Source organism: Meleagris gallopavo, chromosome 4 (genome assembly GCF_905368555.1).
Source record: "Meleagris gallopavo chromosome 4, MGAL_WU_HG_1.1, whole genome shotgun sequence".
NCBI classification, from domain to species: domain Eukaryota; kingdom Metazoa; phylum Chordata; class Aves; order Galliformes; family Phasianidae; genus Meleagris; species Meleagris gallopavo.
The window spans coordinates 69559546-69574388 of NC_139407.1; the positions used below are offsets into that span (position 1 = coordinate 69559546).

At 48.0% G+C, this 14843-nt stretch overlaps 1 protein-coding gene across 2 annotated transcripts in view; it reads left to right on the plus strand.

Annotated features, from left to right (window-relative positions):
* EXOC6B (exocyst complex component 6B) overlaps window positions 1–14843 on the plus strand; it is a 241993-nt gene that overhangs the window by 94143 nt on the left and 133007 nt on the right. For both annotated transcript variants that reach the window (XM_085223776.1, XM_085223777.1), the window contains exons 7-8: window positions 5433–5609; window positions 13531–13599. In XM_085223776.1, the coding sequence (XP_085079902.1) occupies window positions 5433–5609; window positions 13531–13599 (246 nt within the window). The remainder of the gene's footprint in view (window positions 1–5432; window positions 5610–13530; window positions 13600–14843) is intronic.

Below are 14843 nucleotides of genomic sequence, written 5' to 3' on the forward strand. Positions count from 1 at the left end.
TTTGGGAATGTTGCTGTTATGAGCTCGATTTTTAGCACTGGGGGGTGGGTTAGGGTGGAGCAGTTGTTTGTAGGGAAGAAGGAGTGGTGACAAGTTGAAGTAGAATCTCTGGCTTGGGTTGGAAGGGACCTCTAGGATCATCAAGCAGTCTCTGCAGGGCGTTTGTTGAAGGAAACTCATTGAACGCCGCATTTCCTAAATTATATTTTTAATGACCAAATATCAAGTAAAAAAGAAAATAAGTCTATATATCCATCACTTTTTTGGAGCTCATTTCCTGTGCTGGTGGTGAACTTCGTCAGACAGACCTCTGACAAATCGTTTGCTGCGATAACCAGTTAACACCAAGAAGGCAGATAGGCAGAAGCTCTTATCATCTTGACAAGCGACGGGGTTTTAGTTAAAACTGAAAACAGAAGCTGTGTCAGCGTGTTGAGTTTACACCTTGCAATAATAACACGTGCTTTTATCTGATCTGAGGGGGATTTTATAACTTTCAAATGGATCTCTGGCGGGGAGCCAGCCGCACTGTCATTTTTTATTAACTTTCTCCTCTCTTCCCCTGTAGCCAGTCTGCTTTGTGTAATGCTGTTGAAGGGGGATGTATCCCATTCCTGGGGATATGGTGAAACGATATTTTAGAGTTCTGTGTCTCAGCCCATTAGAGGGGTCCATAAAACAATCACGGCAGCGAATGTTCAGTAAGTAATCAAAACCACCGAAGCCAACCACAGCAGTACTGCAACCTTGTCTGAATAATAGAACCTCTTTTGCTGTGCCTTATCTACCATCTCATCAGGAAAGAGCTAATTAGATTCTTCTAAGAAGTAAATATTGTCAGTTCGTTGGTGGGTGGAGGTGACGGGAGGTAAGGCTCACTGTCAACATTGGCAAACCGAGGCAGAAAGCAAGACAAAGTCATAAAAAACCTATAAAAAGCGAATTGAGTTTTAAAGGAGCTCATTCACCGTGTAGGAGGTGTAGCAACTTTCCCTTTCGGCGTGTGGCTTCTGGAGGCAGAGCTGGGGGAGCCCATGGCTGCCTTGCTGCTCCAACCCAGCCGTGTGGGATGGGTGTGGGGCTGGGGATGGGTTCCTTTTGTTCCAAGCAGCTGTGGACAGCTCTGCTCCCAGTGGGTTAAGCCAATGCATTTGATTTCTCCCTTAGCACATCTAGACTGGGGTCTCGATGGCTTACCTGAACTACAGTGGCTTTGCAGAACTTGGTGCTGCAGCTTAGGGATGGCAAATATTGGGATCAGTGTTACATAGAATGACAGAATGGCTTGGGTTGGAAGGTCCTTAAAGTTCCTGGAGCTCCAACCCCCTGCCGTGGGCTGGTTGCCCCCACCAGCACTGGCTGCGCAGGGCCCCATCCAACCTGGCCTCAAACATCTCCAGGGATGGGGCACCCACAGCTTCTCACATTTAGGTCCCTTGAGGGACAGACTTGAATGGCAAACCCCCAAAGCCACGTCACGCAAGGTTGGGCATTTGGTAGAGGGACATGTGGGCACTGTGAAAGTGGAGAGCTTAGGGGAATGTAATAAGGCTAGAACTGCTTTCCCCCCAGTTCTTTCTATCCTCTGTTTCTTAAGGGATGGCAGCAAAAAGGATTGATTCTGTATTCGGCCAACAAAGCCTGAGCAGCAGCTCCTGTGTTGTGCTCCGAGCAGTGCTGGTCTGGATATGACAACAAGCATCGAATGGCCTGAAGCTACGGGCTGGAGAGGGGAAGCTGTGTTTGCTTTTGTATCAACCTGGAAATAGGGTTTGTGTTCGGGCTGTGTCTGCTGGCTGAGTGCTGTGCACGGGCCAGAGGGTGGCTGTGCTTGGAGGCAGCCCCAGCTACGTGAAGCAAACGCTTCGTGTGTTATTGCTAAATGTAATGCTAGCTACGAACACACATTTGGTTTCTAAACTTTATTGTCACGTTAAGCAGAGAGCTGAGAGATTGATAGTCTTGTATAACAGAGGCAATTTTACCAAAGGATACGAAAACGCACTCGCTTTCATGTAAACCACACCAAAAGGTAAAGGGGGTTTTTTATTTTATTTTTGTCCCTGGAGGGCTCTTCTCCTCCCCCATAGCCACAGGTTGTTGTGTTTTCAGGGGGCACGCTGGAGTGTCGCCCCTGCTTTGATGTGGTTCCTCAAGTGTGCCTCCTCATTGGGCTCCCTGCAGATGCCTTTATGTGAAACAGAACATTAAAATCCAAATGTTCCTGCTCCGCAGGTCGTTTTTCATCCTTTATGGGCAACGTCAAATATATTGCATAGCTGTGCTGCTGCACCCCGGCCCGGGAGGGAGCGGGTCTGGGAGGGAAAGAGAGAAAGTCTGAGCGTGAGCTCCTTGCGGTTAAGCCCAAATTTCTCTTTAGCTGCTTCCTCTGGGCCTCTCCCCAGCTCTCTCTTTTTCTCAAGGTGAAACTGAAACCTCGGTGACTTCACCCAAGCCTGCCCGAAGTTAAAGAAAATTTGATATTTCTCACTTGTAGGTCACTTCAGTCCATATTGTTTCCTGCCAAGAGTGGGGGTGGGGGGAAATGCCCTACTGTTAATGGAAAAGCAATTACTGTTCTTGCTGGTGTGTGCGCTGTGCAACTCCAGCATCGCACCTGGGTTGCAGGGCTGGGGCTGGAGGGATGTGGGGTGGGATGGGGGGACGCACTCAGTGCCCTATGGAAGGAACAGCCACTGTGCTGTGTTGGTGTTCCTTGGTGTTTCCCTGGTTGGTTCCATCGCAGTCCAGCGATCAGGCTTAAAACTGCTGGGAAACGTCTTCTCATACAGGACTTTTCCAGATTCCCCAAATTGAAATTGCTTTTGGTGGGTTGGAAAACTCAGAGGACACTGGGAGTCCCTCTGGGTTCTTTTATGCCTCAGGAGGTGACACACACACTTTTGTTTTCCCTGCTGTGGACTTGGAATCCTGTCAGAATTCTTCTCTTTGTGAGCTTCAGTTCATGAACAAAATTAAAACGATGCAAAATGCAAAACGTGGCCTTTGTTTGAGATGTTGAACTCCTTGTGTTGGAGCAATGACTTTTCCTAGGGCAGGCTTTCTTGCTTTTCGTTCTTCAGATGAATTCTACTCATCCGTAGACAATATGTGCTGCTGTGTGCGCTTCCTGTGAGCATGGCTGAAGGAGTCATGTAGTGGCTTGGGTTGGAAGGGACCTTAAATCATGGAATCATAGAGTCATAGAATGGCTTGGGTTGGAAGGGACCTCAAGGATCATGAAGCTTCAACCCTTCCACCGCAGGCATGGCCACCAACCTCCACCATTTCGTAGCAGCCCAGGCTGCCCAGGGCCCCATCCAACCTGGCCTTGGATAGAATGGTTTGAGTTGGAAGGGACCCTTAAAGGCCGTCTGGTCCCACCCCCTGCAGTGAACAGGGACACCCGCAGCTCCTGTTCCTGTATTCATGTAGGAACACCTTGTGTTTGGAAAGGCTTTGGAAAGCCATTGGGTGGCAAGGCACTGTGCTTCCCGAGGACATTTGCAGAGTCCTCTGGGGAGACTTAATTCCATGCTCAGCCTAAAATGCTGAGTGTTACGTGCTCGTGGTTTGGGCATTGAAGGTTGAAGCCAAGGACTGTGTCCTTCTGTTTGCTAGTCCAGCTTGTTCTTCTCCCATGACCACTTCTCATCCTGTGATCTGCCTACACCCTGTTAATGATGTGTATGAAGCTCAATCTTTGATGTAAAACTTTGCATTTTCCCATTCTTTTTCCTTCTCTTTTTAGAGGGGGAAAAAAAAAATACATAAATTTGAGCGAATTTAATGAGTACGCTGAGCTTGCTTTTGGTGTGATTTACAGTGGATCCATCATTATAACTTCAGTACACTTTGGTTGAGTAACTTATGTCATTAGTGGGTGTATCTGAGAGGAGAGCTGAACTCGGACCTCTTTGTTGTGTGGGCTTCAGAAGGACCAAGAGCTCACTCCCCTTTTTGAAGTCCTAATTCCCTTTATATGGTGTTGCAATGCCTTTCTATAGAGCGCTGTCTCTGAAGTTAGAGATTTCTAATGCAAGAAAGGCCACTTTTCCCCAGTTGCTTCAAGTATTGACTTTGCTAGCAAAATTTGTCTTGAGCAGTGCTAACACAGACCTTGTCCTTTTTGGCTTTGCTGCAAAAAATCCCTACTGTTGAGACTCCTCCCTTAAGAGATCTTCTGAAGGAGCCCGTTTGGTAGTTCCCTTGCTTAGCCCTTACTGCTCTCCTGACAGCAGCATTTGCAGAGATCCTACATCGTTGCAACCACTAGAGGTCAAGATTGGGCTGTTGCACGGCGCTCCGTTCCATCGCTCCAACCCTGCTGCAGCCACGGTCCGTGTCACTTACATGTTCAGCTTTGCAACCATTGCCCCATTTGGCAGCTATGGTGAAGCTGGTTGTGTGTGCAGATGTATGGAAGGTGGGCTTTGCCTTGCAGCACGGTGCAGCCCGGTGGGTTTTGTAGGGATGGAGAAATCGGCGCCGCGCTCGGTTTTAATATTCTTCAGATCTACAGCAGTGATCTGTATCTGGGGTGTTTCTTCCCAGGGAGGGATTCGAAAGGGAGCTGAGCTGAGAGAGGAATTAAAACTCACTCAGAAATTCTTTCTGTGGGATGTGAATCCTTGGTAAGCGTTGACAAGGAGGTCGTTTTGAAGGTTTGTGCTCTCCGTGGTGTCCAGCCTGACCTTGGAGGTCTCCAGCACTGCCGTTGCCCCTCCTTGTGCTCCAGCTCAAAGCTCATTTTCAGCTCTTGGGCAACTGGGGCTAAATGACTTTTCCTCTTAGAAGCCAAGAAGGCTTCTGCAGCAACTTGCACGCACTGTTCTCTGCTGCAAAGGGAGCCCAGGGCTGAGGGAGCTGCACTGGGGCCACATGCTTTGCTCCACAAGCCATGGCCTTCTCCCAGGCCGAGCATCCTGGTTGAATACCTTGCACAGATCGTTCTGTAAATCAGCAACGCCGCAATTAAGATCTCCTGGGGTACCACAGAAATGCTTTCAGGAACCTCTGGGGTCCAGATGTGGAATGTTTTGTGCTGACAGGATTGAAAAGAGGAACAAATCCAACGGTTAAGTAGGTCCTTTAATTTAGCCTGTGACAGTCACCACATGGCCTATGGGCTAATATTTCTGCGTCTGTGCTGTAAATAGATCAATATGGCAGTACGATGGGTTTGGTATTTTGATTTGTGAAGAGTCAGAATATTGTTTGTATTGTTGCATAATCCCTGGAATGGTTTTGAAATGAATCTTCTGTTTCTTTGGAATATCTGGGTTTGGAAAAACATAACATTTCAAAGTTCCATTATGTGTGTGTGTTTTATTTTGTCTCATTTGTCATATTTCATGACTGATTGCATCTTTTGGCCAAAAAAATACATCCGAGGATGCTGTCGTAAAGCTTGAAATCTGCTTTTTTTCTAGGCACAGCAGCAAAGAAACCTGGACAATATTGTATCACAGCACCCCAGGATAAGCGGGGGGAAGAAGTCCAAGAAAGAAGCCTGCGCAGGCTCAGATTTGGAGGTAAAGAACACTAGCCCCATGTCTGAGCAGGATTCGGGTATCCTGGATGTTGAAGATGAGGAGGAGGATGAAGAGGTAACTGGATGCCATCAAACTCAGGGCATTGGGCAGCTTGGGGTGATAAGCTGTGTCTCAGTGCTCACATCTCACTCATTGTTGCGTGCTCCTATGCAGCACGCCATAAAGATGCTGAGCAGACGGTGGAGCCTTTCTGAGTTGGGTCATTTTGCACTTCTGTTCTTGTTAGCAGGCTCGGAGAGATGCTTGGTGTGGTAGGAGAGCAGAGCAGCTCCTGCCTTGAGTCCTGCAGCTCTGTGGCCTTTCAAAGCAGATAAATGGCTGCACAGCACGCAGGATATCGATATTGAGCTTCTTCTGTGCAGTGTGTCTTGTGGCAGATGCATGCTTTATGCTGAAAAGAGTTTCATTAGGACAGAATTTTTGTAGATGCAGTTGTAGTTCCTGGTGTGTTTCTGTTGCTGGCCCTTTGTTTAACTGTGATTTGTCGTAGGAGAACTGTAGTTGGAAGGGCCTTTAAAGGGCATCTGCTCCCACTCCCTGCAATGAACAGGGACATCCACAGCTCCATCAGGTGCTCTGAGCTCCATTCAGCCTGTCCTTGGGTGTCTCCAAGTGGCACCACCTCTCTGGGTCACCTGTGCCAATGCCTCACTGCCCTTAGTGCAAAAAACTTTCCCCTTATATCCAGTCTAAATTTCCCCTCTTTTAGTTCGAAACGGTTTCCCCATGTCCTGTCTTAACAGACCCTGCTACAGAGTCTGTCCCCTTCCTTCTCACAGCCCGTTTAGATACTGAAGGCTGCTCTCAGCTCTCCCCGGAGCCCTCTCTTCTCCAGGCTGCACAGCCGCAGCTCTCAACCTGTCCTGGTAAGAGAGGTGTTTCATCCCTGGGATCATTATTGTGGCCCTCCTCTGGTCACACTCCAACAGTTCTGTGTCCCTCCCGTGCTGAGGATTCCACATCTGGATGCAGTACTCCAAGTGAGGCCTTACCAGCACAGAGTAGAAGGGCAGGATCAGCTCCCTGCTCTGCTGGCTGTGCTGCTTTGGATGCAGCCCAGGATGAAGTTGACTCTCTGGGCTGTGAGGACGCACTGCTGGCTCATGTCCAGCTTCCTACCACCAGTACCCCAGGTCCTTTTTGGCAGGGCTGTGGTGCATCCTCACAATCCCCAGCTCATGCTGATAGCGGAGCTTGCAGCAGCTCAGGTGCAGACCTTGTGCTCGACTTTGTAGAACCTCATGAGGTTCTGTGCCCACTGCTCAGCTTGTCGACGTCCTTTCCCTCATCTGTGCCACAGTTCCATGCTCAGGGCTGCCTTTCCCAAGTTTGTTCTGTTGGGTTCTTTCCTCTCCATCCGAGATCACCGCTTCCTAACAGGGAACGAAGCCTGTAGCGCAGCTCAGACCCTTCGTGTTCCACTGGACGGTGTAAATACCAAGGAGGGGAGATGAATACCGCAATTCGTGCAGCTCAGTGCAATAACCCTCAGTTGAGGAGCATCTCCCCAGGTGAGGAGCATCTCCCCATTGCCGGCGCTGTGAGCTCTGCCCGCAGCTGCCCGGCAGCGGCCGCTGTCCGTGGTGATGAAACGGGGCGGGCGGGTCCCGCTGCGGCGCTTCCACGAACTCCTTGCCCTCCGGGCTTTCTTTTCTCTGGAAAGAGAGTTATTTTGTTTTATTTTATGGGTTTTTCTTCGGTTCTTGATTTTCTTATTTATTTATTTTGGGTTTTTTTTTTCCTGCTTTTTTTTTTTTTTTTTAGTTTTTGTTTTCTTTATTCTGTTTTGTTTTTTGTTTTTTGGTTTTTTTTTCTCACATTTTTCTCTTTTTTTTCTTTGTCTTATTTCTGCTTCTTCTCCCCCCTCCATTGTCGTCACCTTAACCCTCTGTCATCTTCTTCTCCCTTTTTATTTTTTTATTTATTTTTCCTTTTTGAGTACAAATGGATGGTGGTCTGGGACCCCCAGTAAAAGAAAGACAGGGAGCTGTTGGAGAGGGTCCAGAGGAGCCACAAAGATGATCAGGGGCTGGAGCACCTCCTGTATGAAGACAGGCTGAGGGAGCTGGGCTTGTTCAGCCTGGAGAAGAGAAGGCTGCATGGTGACCTCATTGCAGCCTTCAGTACCTAAAGGGAGCCTACAGACAGGAGGGGAATCAACTCTGTGCAAGGGTTGGTAACAGCAGGACAAGGGGAAATGGTTTGAAGTTGAAGGAGGGAAGATTGAGGTTGGATGTTGGGGGAAGTTCCTTACTATGAGAGTGGTGAGGTGCTGGAACAGCTGCCCAGAGAGGCTGTGGATGCCCCATCCATCCCTGGAGGTGCTGAAGGCCAGGTTGTTTGGGGCCCTGGGCAGCCTGGTCTGCTCTGAAATGTGGAGGTTGGTGACCCTGCATGTAGCAGGGGGGGTTGGAGCTTCATGATCCTTCAGGTCCCTTCCAACACTGACCATTCTGTGATTTTACTGTCTGTTAGTAGAGTTGTTAAACCTAAGGGATCATTATATGTGTTATAACTGAGAGTGACTTCAGCCGGCAGCTGAGAACACCTCCAGCTGCTCACCCACTCCCCCTTCTCACCTCCAGTAGGTTGGATGAGGTCTAAGGGACAAAAGTGAGAGAACTCATGGGCCGATTGTATAGGTGGCTTAATAAGCAAAGGGAGAAAAGAAACCCTGTTGTTGGTGCAGACTCAATCACTGCCCACGTCCCGCCAGCAGATGGATGCCCACTGGTCTCCATGCAGTGGACATTTTCTGGAGAAGCAAAGCAAAACAATCCACAAATTTCCCCAATATTTCATTGCTGAGCACGATGTATGGAATGTCTCTTTTGTCAGTTTGGGTTTAGAATCACAGCTGTGTCCCCTCTCAGCCTACTCAGTAAGAGCACAGTGAGAAGCAGGGAGGGCACTGCTGCTGGGTGGGTCAGTAATTCACTTAATCCTAGCTCAAACTGGTTCAGGTATACACTGTTAGTGCTAAACTCTTTGGTGAGGTTTCTGGCAGTGACAAGGCAACATCAGTATTATTTTCCATGGCTGATGCTTATTCCCAGCTTTTCAACTGGTAGCTTGACCTCTGCTCCTTCCAGTTATCTCCTCTGTGTAGTGACAAAGAGGCAGAGTACTGCTAAGGCAGAGCTTGAGACTTCTGTTAGAGGACAGCCAGTGGTGGGTGAATCTGGGAAGGAGGAATGAAGGGTTCCAGTCCCCCGTCCTACTCAGAGCTGAAAACGGAATGATATTCAGAGGTGGTTTTTATGAAGTGTTTGGCAGCAGAGACCTTCTGATCCCCTCCCTGGCTGATCTGCAAAAAGTGGGTTAAATACCATCCTTTTAATCTCTGGGAAATACCTGAGCTTTTCAGCAGGCTGCGATACAGAGTTATCCATCAAGGCTGGATGAATTGCTCCAGAGATCTCACAGTTCCTCCCCACCCCTTCATCCAGGAACAGAATTAACAAGAGAAGCTTTGAAAGGAACAGAAGAGCAGAAGAGTTTTGCTTCTACTGTTGCATTTATTTTTTATGTAGATCATTTTCTCTCTTGGGCAGCAATGGGGAGCTGTGCCAGCTACATTCAAGAGAACCATTGTGAGGCGTGGTTCCCCGCTCCATTAGAGTTCTGCACTCTGGAGACATCATAGTCCAGACAGATGCTTCACTGTGGTGGAAGCTCCCACTGTAATGAGAGCAAGAGCGTGGGCACAGCTGTAAAGTGAGCTGGGAGATGACTTGAGTTCAGTTTTTATGAACGTCAAGTGGTAGGAGTAGGATCAGTGTCTCATACTGAGCAGCTCCATGGCCTGCTCTGTATGTGCCAGCTGCTTCCTTTGTAGTGTTCTGGATGCTTTTTACTACAAAGCTCATACAGATTCTTCTCGTTTCCAGTGACTTTTCTTTTGCCATCCCGTTGAATACATCACAGACACCTCATTTCTTCTTGTTCCCCAGAAGTCTGGCCAGGCGTTTGTGACATGGTTGGGTGGGAATGGACCTCCTGGTTCTCCTCTGTGGGAGAGGGGAGGTTGTAAGGAAAGAGTAACAGCCCCTCATCTCTCACTGAAGAACAGATCAACAAATTCCAGACGGTTTTCTGTTTGGAGAGGGAGTTTGGCACTGAGGACATCAGCAGGTGTGAGGTGTAGCCAAAACTCATCATACTTCTGGCATTCTTTCAGGTTTACCTGACTGTAGGAGTGTTGTAATTCTCTAGGTGAATGTAAGAGATTGATGGCAGTTTAGGGAGCTAGAATTGGGACCCCGGGGAGGCTCTCTCAGCTTTTCCTGATAAATGGCTGTGTTGGGTGCCATCAGCCTCCACTTTCTGCTTGCTCTCAGTAGTAATTCCACAAAAAAAAACCAAATACCCGTCTTGGACATGGAGAGAAAACTTTTTGTTTCCAGACAAAGCTGTCTGCCTGCTGTCTCTAATGTCAGCCAGAGTGAGATCAGTCTGCAGGACGATGTGGCTGCTTCCAGTACTGCAATGCTCTGAGCATCCTCCAACAACTCCCAGGCTGCTGGTACCCAGAGAGATGAGATGAGGATTGTTGAAGGTATATGAAACGAATGCTTCTTTCAGCAGTAGAGGCTTATTTTGTAAAGTGAACACATTCTGAATGTTGGTCAGGCACTGGCACAGCTGCCCAGGGAGTGGTGGGGTCACCATCCCTGGAGAAGTTCCAGAACTGTGGAGATATGGCACTGAGGGATGTGGTCAGAGGGGATGGTGGGGTGGGTTGGGCTTGGTGAGCTTAGAGGTTTTTTCCAATGTCTGTACCATGTGTGAGAGAACCAGGGTGCTAAATGTCATAGACTGGACTTGTGGCTGCAGTACTGTGTGTGCATGTGTTCATTGCAAAGATGTTCAGAGGGCTGCAGCATCTCCCCTGGAAAGACAGGCTGAGGGAGCTGGGCTTGTTCAGCCTAGAGAAAAGAAGGCTGCGGGGTGACCTCATTGCAGCCTTCAGTACCTAAAGGGAGCCTACAGACAGGAGGGGAATCAACTGTTTGAAAGGGCAGATAACAGCAGGACAAGGGGAAATGGTTTGAAGTTGAAGGATGGGAGATTGAGGTTGGATGTGAGGGGGAAGTTCTTTAGAGAGAGAGTGGTGAGGTGCTGGAACAGCTGCCCAGAGAGGCTGTGGATGCCCCGTCCATCCCTGGAGGTGTTCAAGGCCAGGTTGTTTGGGGCCCTGGGCAGCCTGGGCTGCTGTGAAATGTGGAGGTTGGTGACCCTGCATGTAGCAGGGGGGGTTGGAGCTTCATGATCCTTGAGGTCCCTTCCAACCCAAACCATTCTATGATTCTGTGATCTGCACCAGTGAGCCCATGTACTTGGGTTAATAGGTCCAAGGGACACATCACTAATCGATGTTTCTGGCTCATAAATCCTGGTGTTTCAAAGTGGATTTTTCTTTCCTAATGAAATAGGAGCAAATGTATCTGTGCTTGTGTCTTGTCATTACATCAGAAAGTAGTAAGGATCAGAGAGATTAAAGCCATTGTATTGCAAATTTACATAGAACTGGAGTGGAGCATCTCTCATCAGAGACATTACAGAATCAATTGGTGTTGAAAAGGACCCTTAAAGGCCATCTGGTCCAGCTCCCCTGCAGAGAACAGGAACAGCTACAACTCTATGAGGTGCTGAAAGCCGTGTCCAGCTGTATCTCTAGGGATGGGGCATCCACCAAGCCATCTCTGGGACATGGTTGTGTCTGTGTCAGCTGCAGATGAACATTTACACTGAAAACTTGGCTCTAATGGGTTAAATTTTCTACAGTCAGCATTGAACCCAACTGAAAGTGCTCCTGCAGAAAGCAGGGGTTGGGCTGTTTGCAGAGGCTGACAGCTCTGTACCGTGAGCGTGCCGAATGCGGGGTTTGGGAACGAGGTCTGTGGAACAGGAGAACTCTGGACAAAATGAATAAACTCTTTGTTCTACAAACTAAAAGGGAAAAAAAAAAAAAAAAAAAAAAAAAAAAAGATTAGGCAGAAGTGGAGATGTCGGAGGAGTAATCGGTTCTGTTGAGGTTTGTTTCTGTTTCTGAATGCTGGCAGTGCAGCTTTGGGGAAGAAACTCTAACTCTAAATGAGTTAGAGGGGAAGTGCTCAGCCTGAAGGATGGCCATGTTTCCCTTGTGTTGGGGTATGGGGAAAGTTGCATGAGATTCCATCTGGGAAAGTGGATTCCTGTTTGGAAAACCATTTGTGTGCCTTCCCTTTGCCTTAGAAAGCAGTTCTTACTGCCCAATGTGCTGAAACTGCCTTGAGTTCTGCATTGGTCATGGATTCATAGAGTGGTTTGAGTTGGAAGGGACCTTCGAGGCCATCTGGTCTCACTGCCTGCAATGAATGGGGATGCCTGCGGAGGCTGAAATGGGTTCCAGTGGCACATGGTCAGTGCTGCTGTGGGGCTGGATGTGGACAAGGTGCTCCTTCAAACTTCGTAGGTAGAATCTCAGCGCAAGCTTTGGGTGCTCGTTTTCTCATGAGTGCGTTCCAGGTTTTGCACGCAGCCATGTCTGGGAGCCTTCTAAGTGGATTAGCAATATTAAAATTATTGATGTCTCAGATATTAAGTCTGCAGGAACGTCCAGCGTATTTTTTGTGAGCATGTGTGTGGGCTTAAAAGCTTTTACAGAAGATCAGAGACTGTGAAAATGTTGCAGTCTGGTTTGAAAGAATTTCTCTGGAGGAGTGAGCTCCATTTTTGGCAATAACCCGATTTCATGAATCTTTATCAGAAATATTTCTCTGTGGGCTGTGTTCAGCTAATGCCCCAAATCCGAGAGGAGCAAAACCGTCTGATCCTGAATTCAACTTGATAGGAAAACATCTCCTGCTGTGATGGTGGTGGGAGGAGATGACAGACCTCCCCTCCCTTAGAAGAGCACAGAGAGCTCTCAGATCCATTCCATGCAGCTCCCAGTGCTGGTGCTGGTCACTGGGGATGATTGGGCTCGGTGTGTCCTGGCATTCCTCTGCCTTTTTGCAGCTATCTCTGGAGGTTTTGCACTCTAGGATTCCTCAGCCAGAAGTGCTCTAAAAAAATCCCCAGATTTCTCTTTCCAAGCCCGTTCTGCACTCCCCTACCCAAAGCCATTGCTGCAGATGAGGCCCGCTCACCCCAGGTGCTTTGGGCAGCGCTGGTGGAGGTTGGCATGCCCTCATCCAGCCACAGCCCTCTCCCTGCTCCATCCTACCTCCTTTTTAGCAAAATGCCTCTTAAGCGTAATTAAAAATAAACATGTTTCCCAGGCCTGTCCATTGGTCCCTTTCATCTTTCTCCTTTTTTTTTCCACCGCGTGTCAACAGAACACTCCCTTCCTCTCTGGATTTTGGGGGAGAAGGAGGGTTGCTTTAGCTTTATGCCTTGGCCAAAAAGCTTAATGCTGTGTTGGCTTCAACATATCCAAAGGACAGAAGCTTCTTGTATGCAAATTTCCTCTCTGATCTTCCTCTTACCCTCTCTCCTTCTGTCCCACCCTTCCAAATTGTGCTTCCTTGTCCCTACGAGAGGCTCACTACTGCTGTTGAAAGGTGCTGGAGTCTGTGTGTCTTATTCTCTCACGAAGAAAAAGAAGAATTCGTGTTTTTAAAGAAATCAAACTAAAAATATAGAGAACGGCTGTTGTTATGTTGCATGGGTGCCAAGGATGCTTAAGCTTATATTGAAGCTTATGGTCAAAATCAAATCTCTGCTGAGCTGGTCAACAAAAGGATGAAAAATGAATGTGATTTCAGAGGGAAACTCAAATGGAACAAGAGTAATATTCAGTGATGGTTTTCTACTCTGAGGAACCTTTAGAATTCTATGTGCAGATATGTAGACAGGTGTCAATAATCGCTGTGATCGCTGCAGCCCTGAAATCACAGTGCATCTCTCAGCCTTGCAGACCTTTGAGCTGCACTGATCTCAGTGGGGTGGGTGGACCTGCACCTCGTGCTGACCTCCTGCTCTCTTCCAGGTGCCCGGGGCCCAGGAGCTGGTGGACTTCTCACCCGTGTACCGCTGCCTGCACATCTACACCGTGCTGGTGAGTGAACCCTGCTGCTGCCAGCCTGCTGAAACATAAGAGGATATTTTCTCCCACTGCTGCAGTCCTTGGGTTTGTAGGCCCAGTGCTTACACCTTTGGTGTAGATTCGTCCTGAAAGAACTCTCCTCTGACTGCAGTAACTTCATTCTTCAGTGCAAATTGAGAGGTTGAGGGGAGAAATGGCTTTGGAGATCTTATTTGGAGATCTTGTTTGTACTGCTTTGGAGAAGTTTGCTAGAGTTATGCTTGCTGCTGTCCAACCCAACCCCAAGCGTCACCGTGCCACGTCCAGTTTCCCAACAGTTGGGCTTTTTCTCCTTTACATGCACTGGAAAATGAGGCTGGACTAGAGGTGCTCTGTGCTTGCATTTGGTTGCTGGCCAAGCCATTCTATGATAAGGTGACCTTTGCAGCTTGCACCTTGACTTTTAATTTGCAGCACACCTTTGGCAATGTATGAGCTTTGCAGCATACAAATCTCCCGACCCCCAAACCTGTGTTATCTGCATCTGTTCATTAATGCTGGTAATGTCTTCTGTTGAGCTCTCCGAGGCTCTCTCCTGCAGCTGGGCAATGGGAAGCCAGGCAGCACATGAAAGCACAGCTCTGTTAGCAGCTTTCCTCCCCTTCCTCAGCGGAGCCAGGCTTGAGAGAGCATTGTTTTTAGAGGCACTTCTGAAAGACAGGCTCTCCAGCAAGACATACAAACGAATTTGCAAAAGGAAAAGAATTGTCATAAAAAACATTTATGTAAAATCTTTTTTGTGCCTTCATCTGTTAATAATTATGTAATTTGGCTCCATGGCCATGATTCTGTAGCGGAATGAATAAGTTAACCTATCCAAAATGTGTTACTCTGTTTATCTTGGACAAAGGCTCCCACTCAGAGCCGGCACTGGAAGCCCGGTGCAGGGAGTGTGCTAATTGAAGATTACAACTGGGCTGAAATGCTTTGTGCCTTTCAAAGTGTCACTTTATTTGGAGAAACTTCAGTGAAGTCTATGTATAATGAAAACAGCCCTAGGAATCCTATTTGTGTAGCTTACAGGTTGGGGTTTTTTTTTGTTGTTCATGCAAGGGTATATGCCTGCGTAACTATGCATAATGCTGTTATGGGAAGGATGAGGAATTCTCATTGTTGGATGTAGCAGTGTTGTGCACTGGAAAGGTTCACTTTTACGCAGTGTTGTAGGCTTGGGGCTCAGGGTGTCACTGGGATTTTGTTGTTCCTCCATCTTGTTC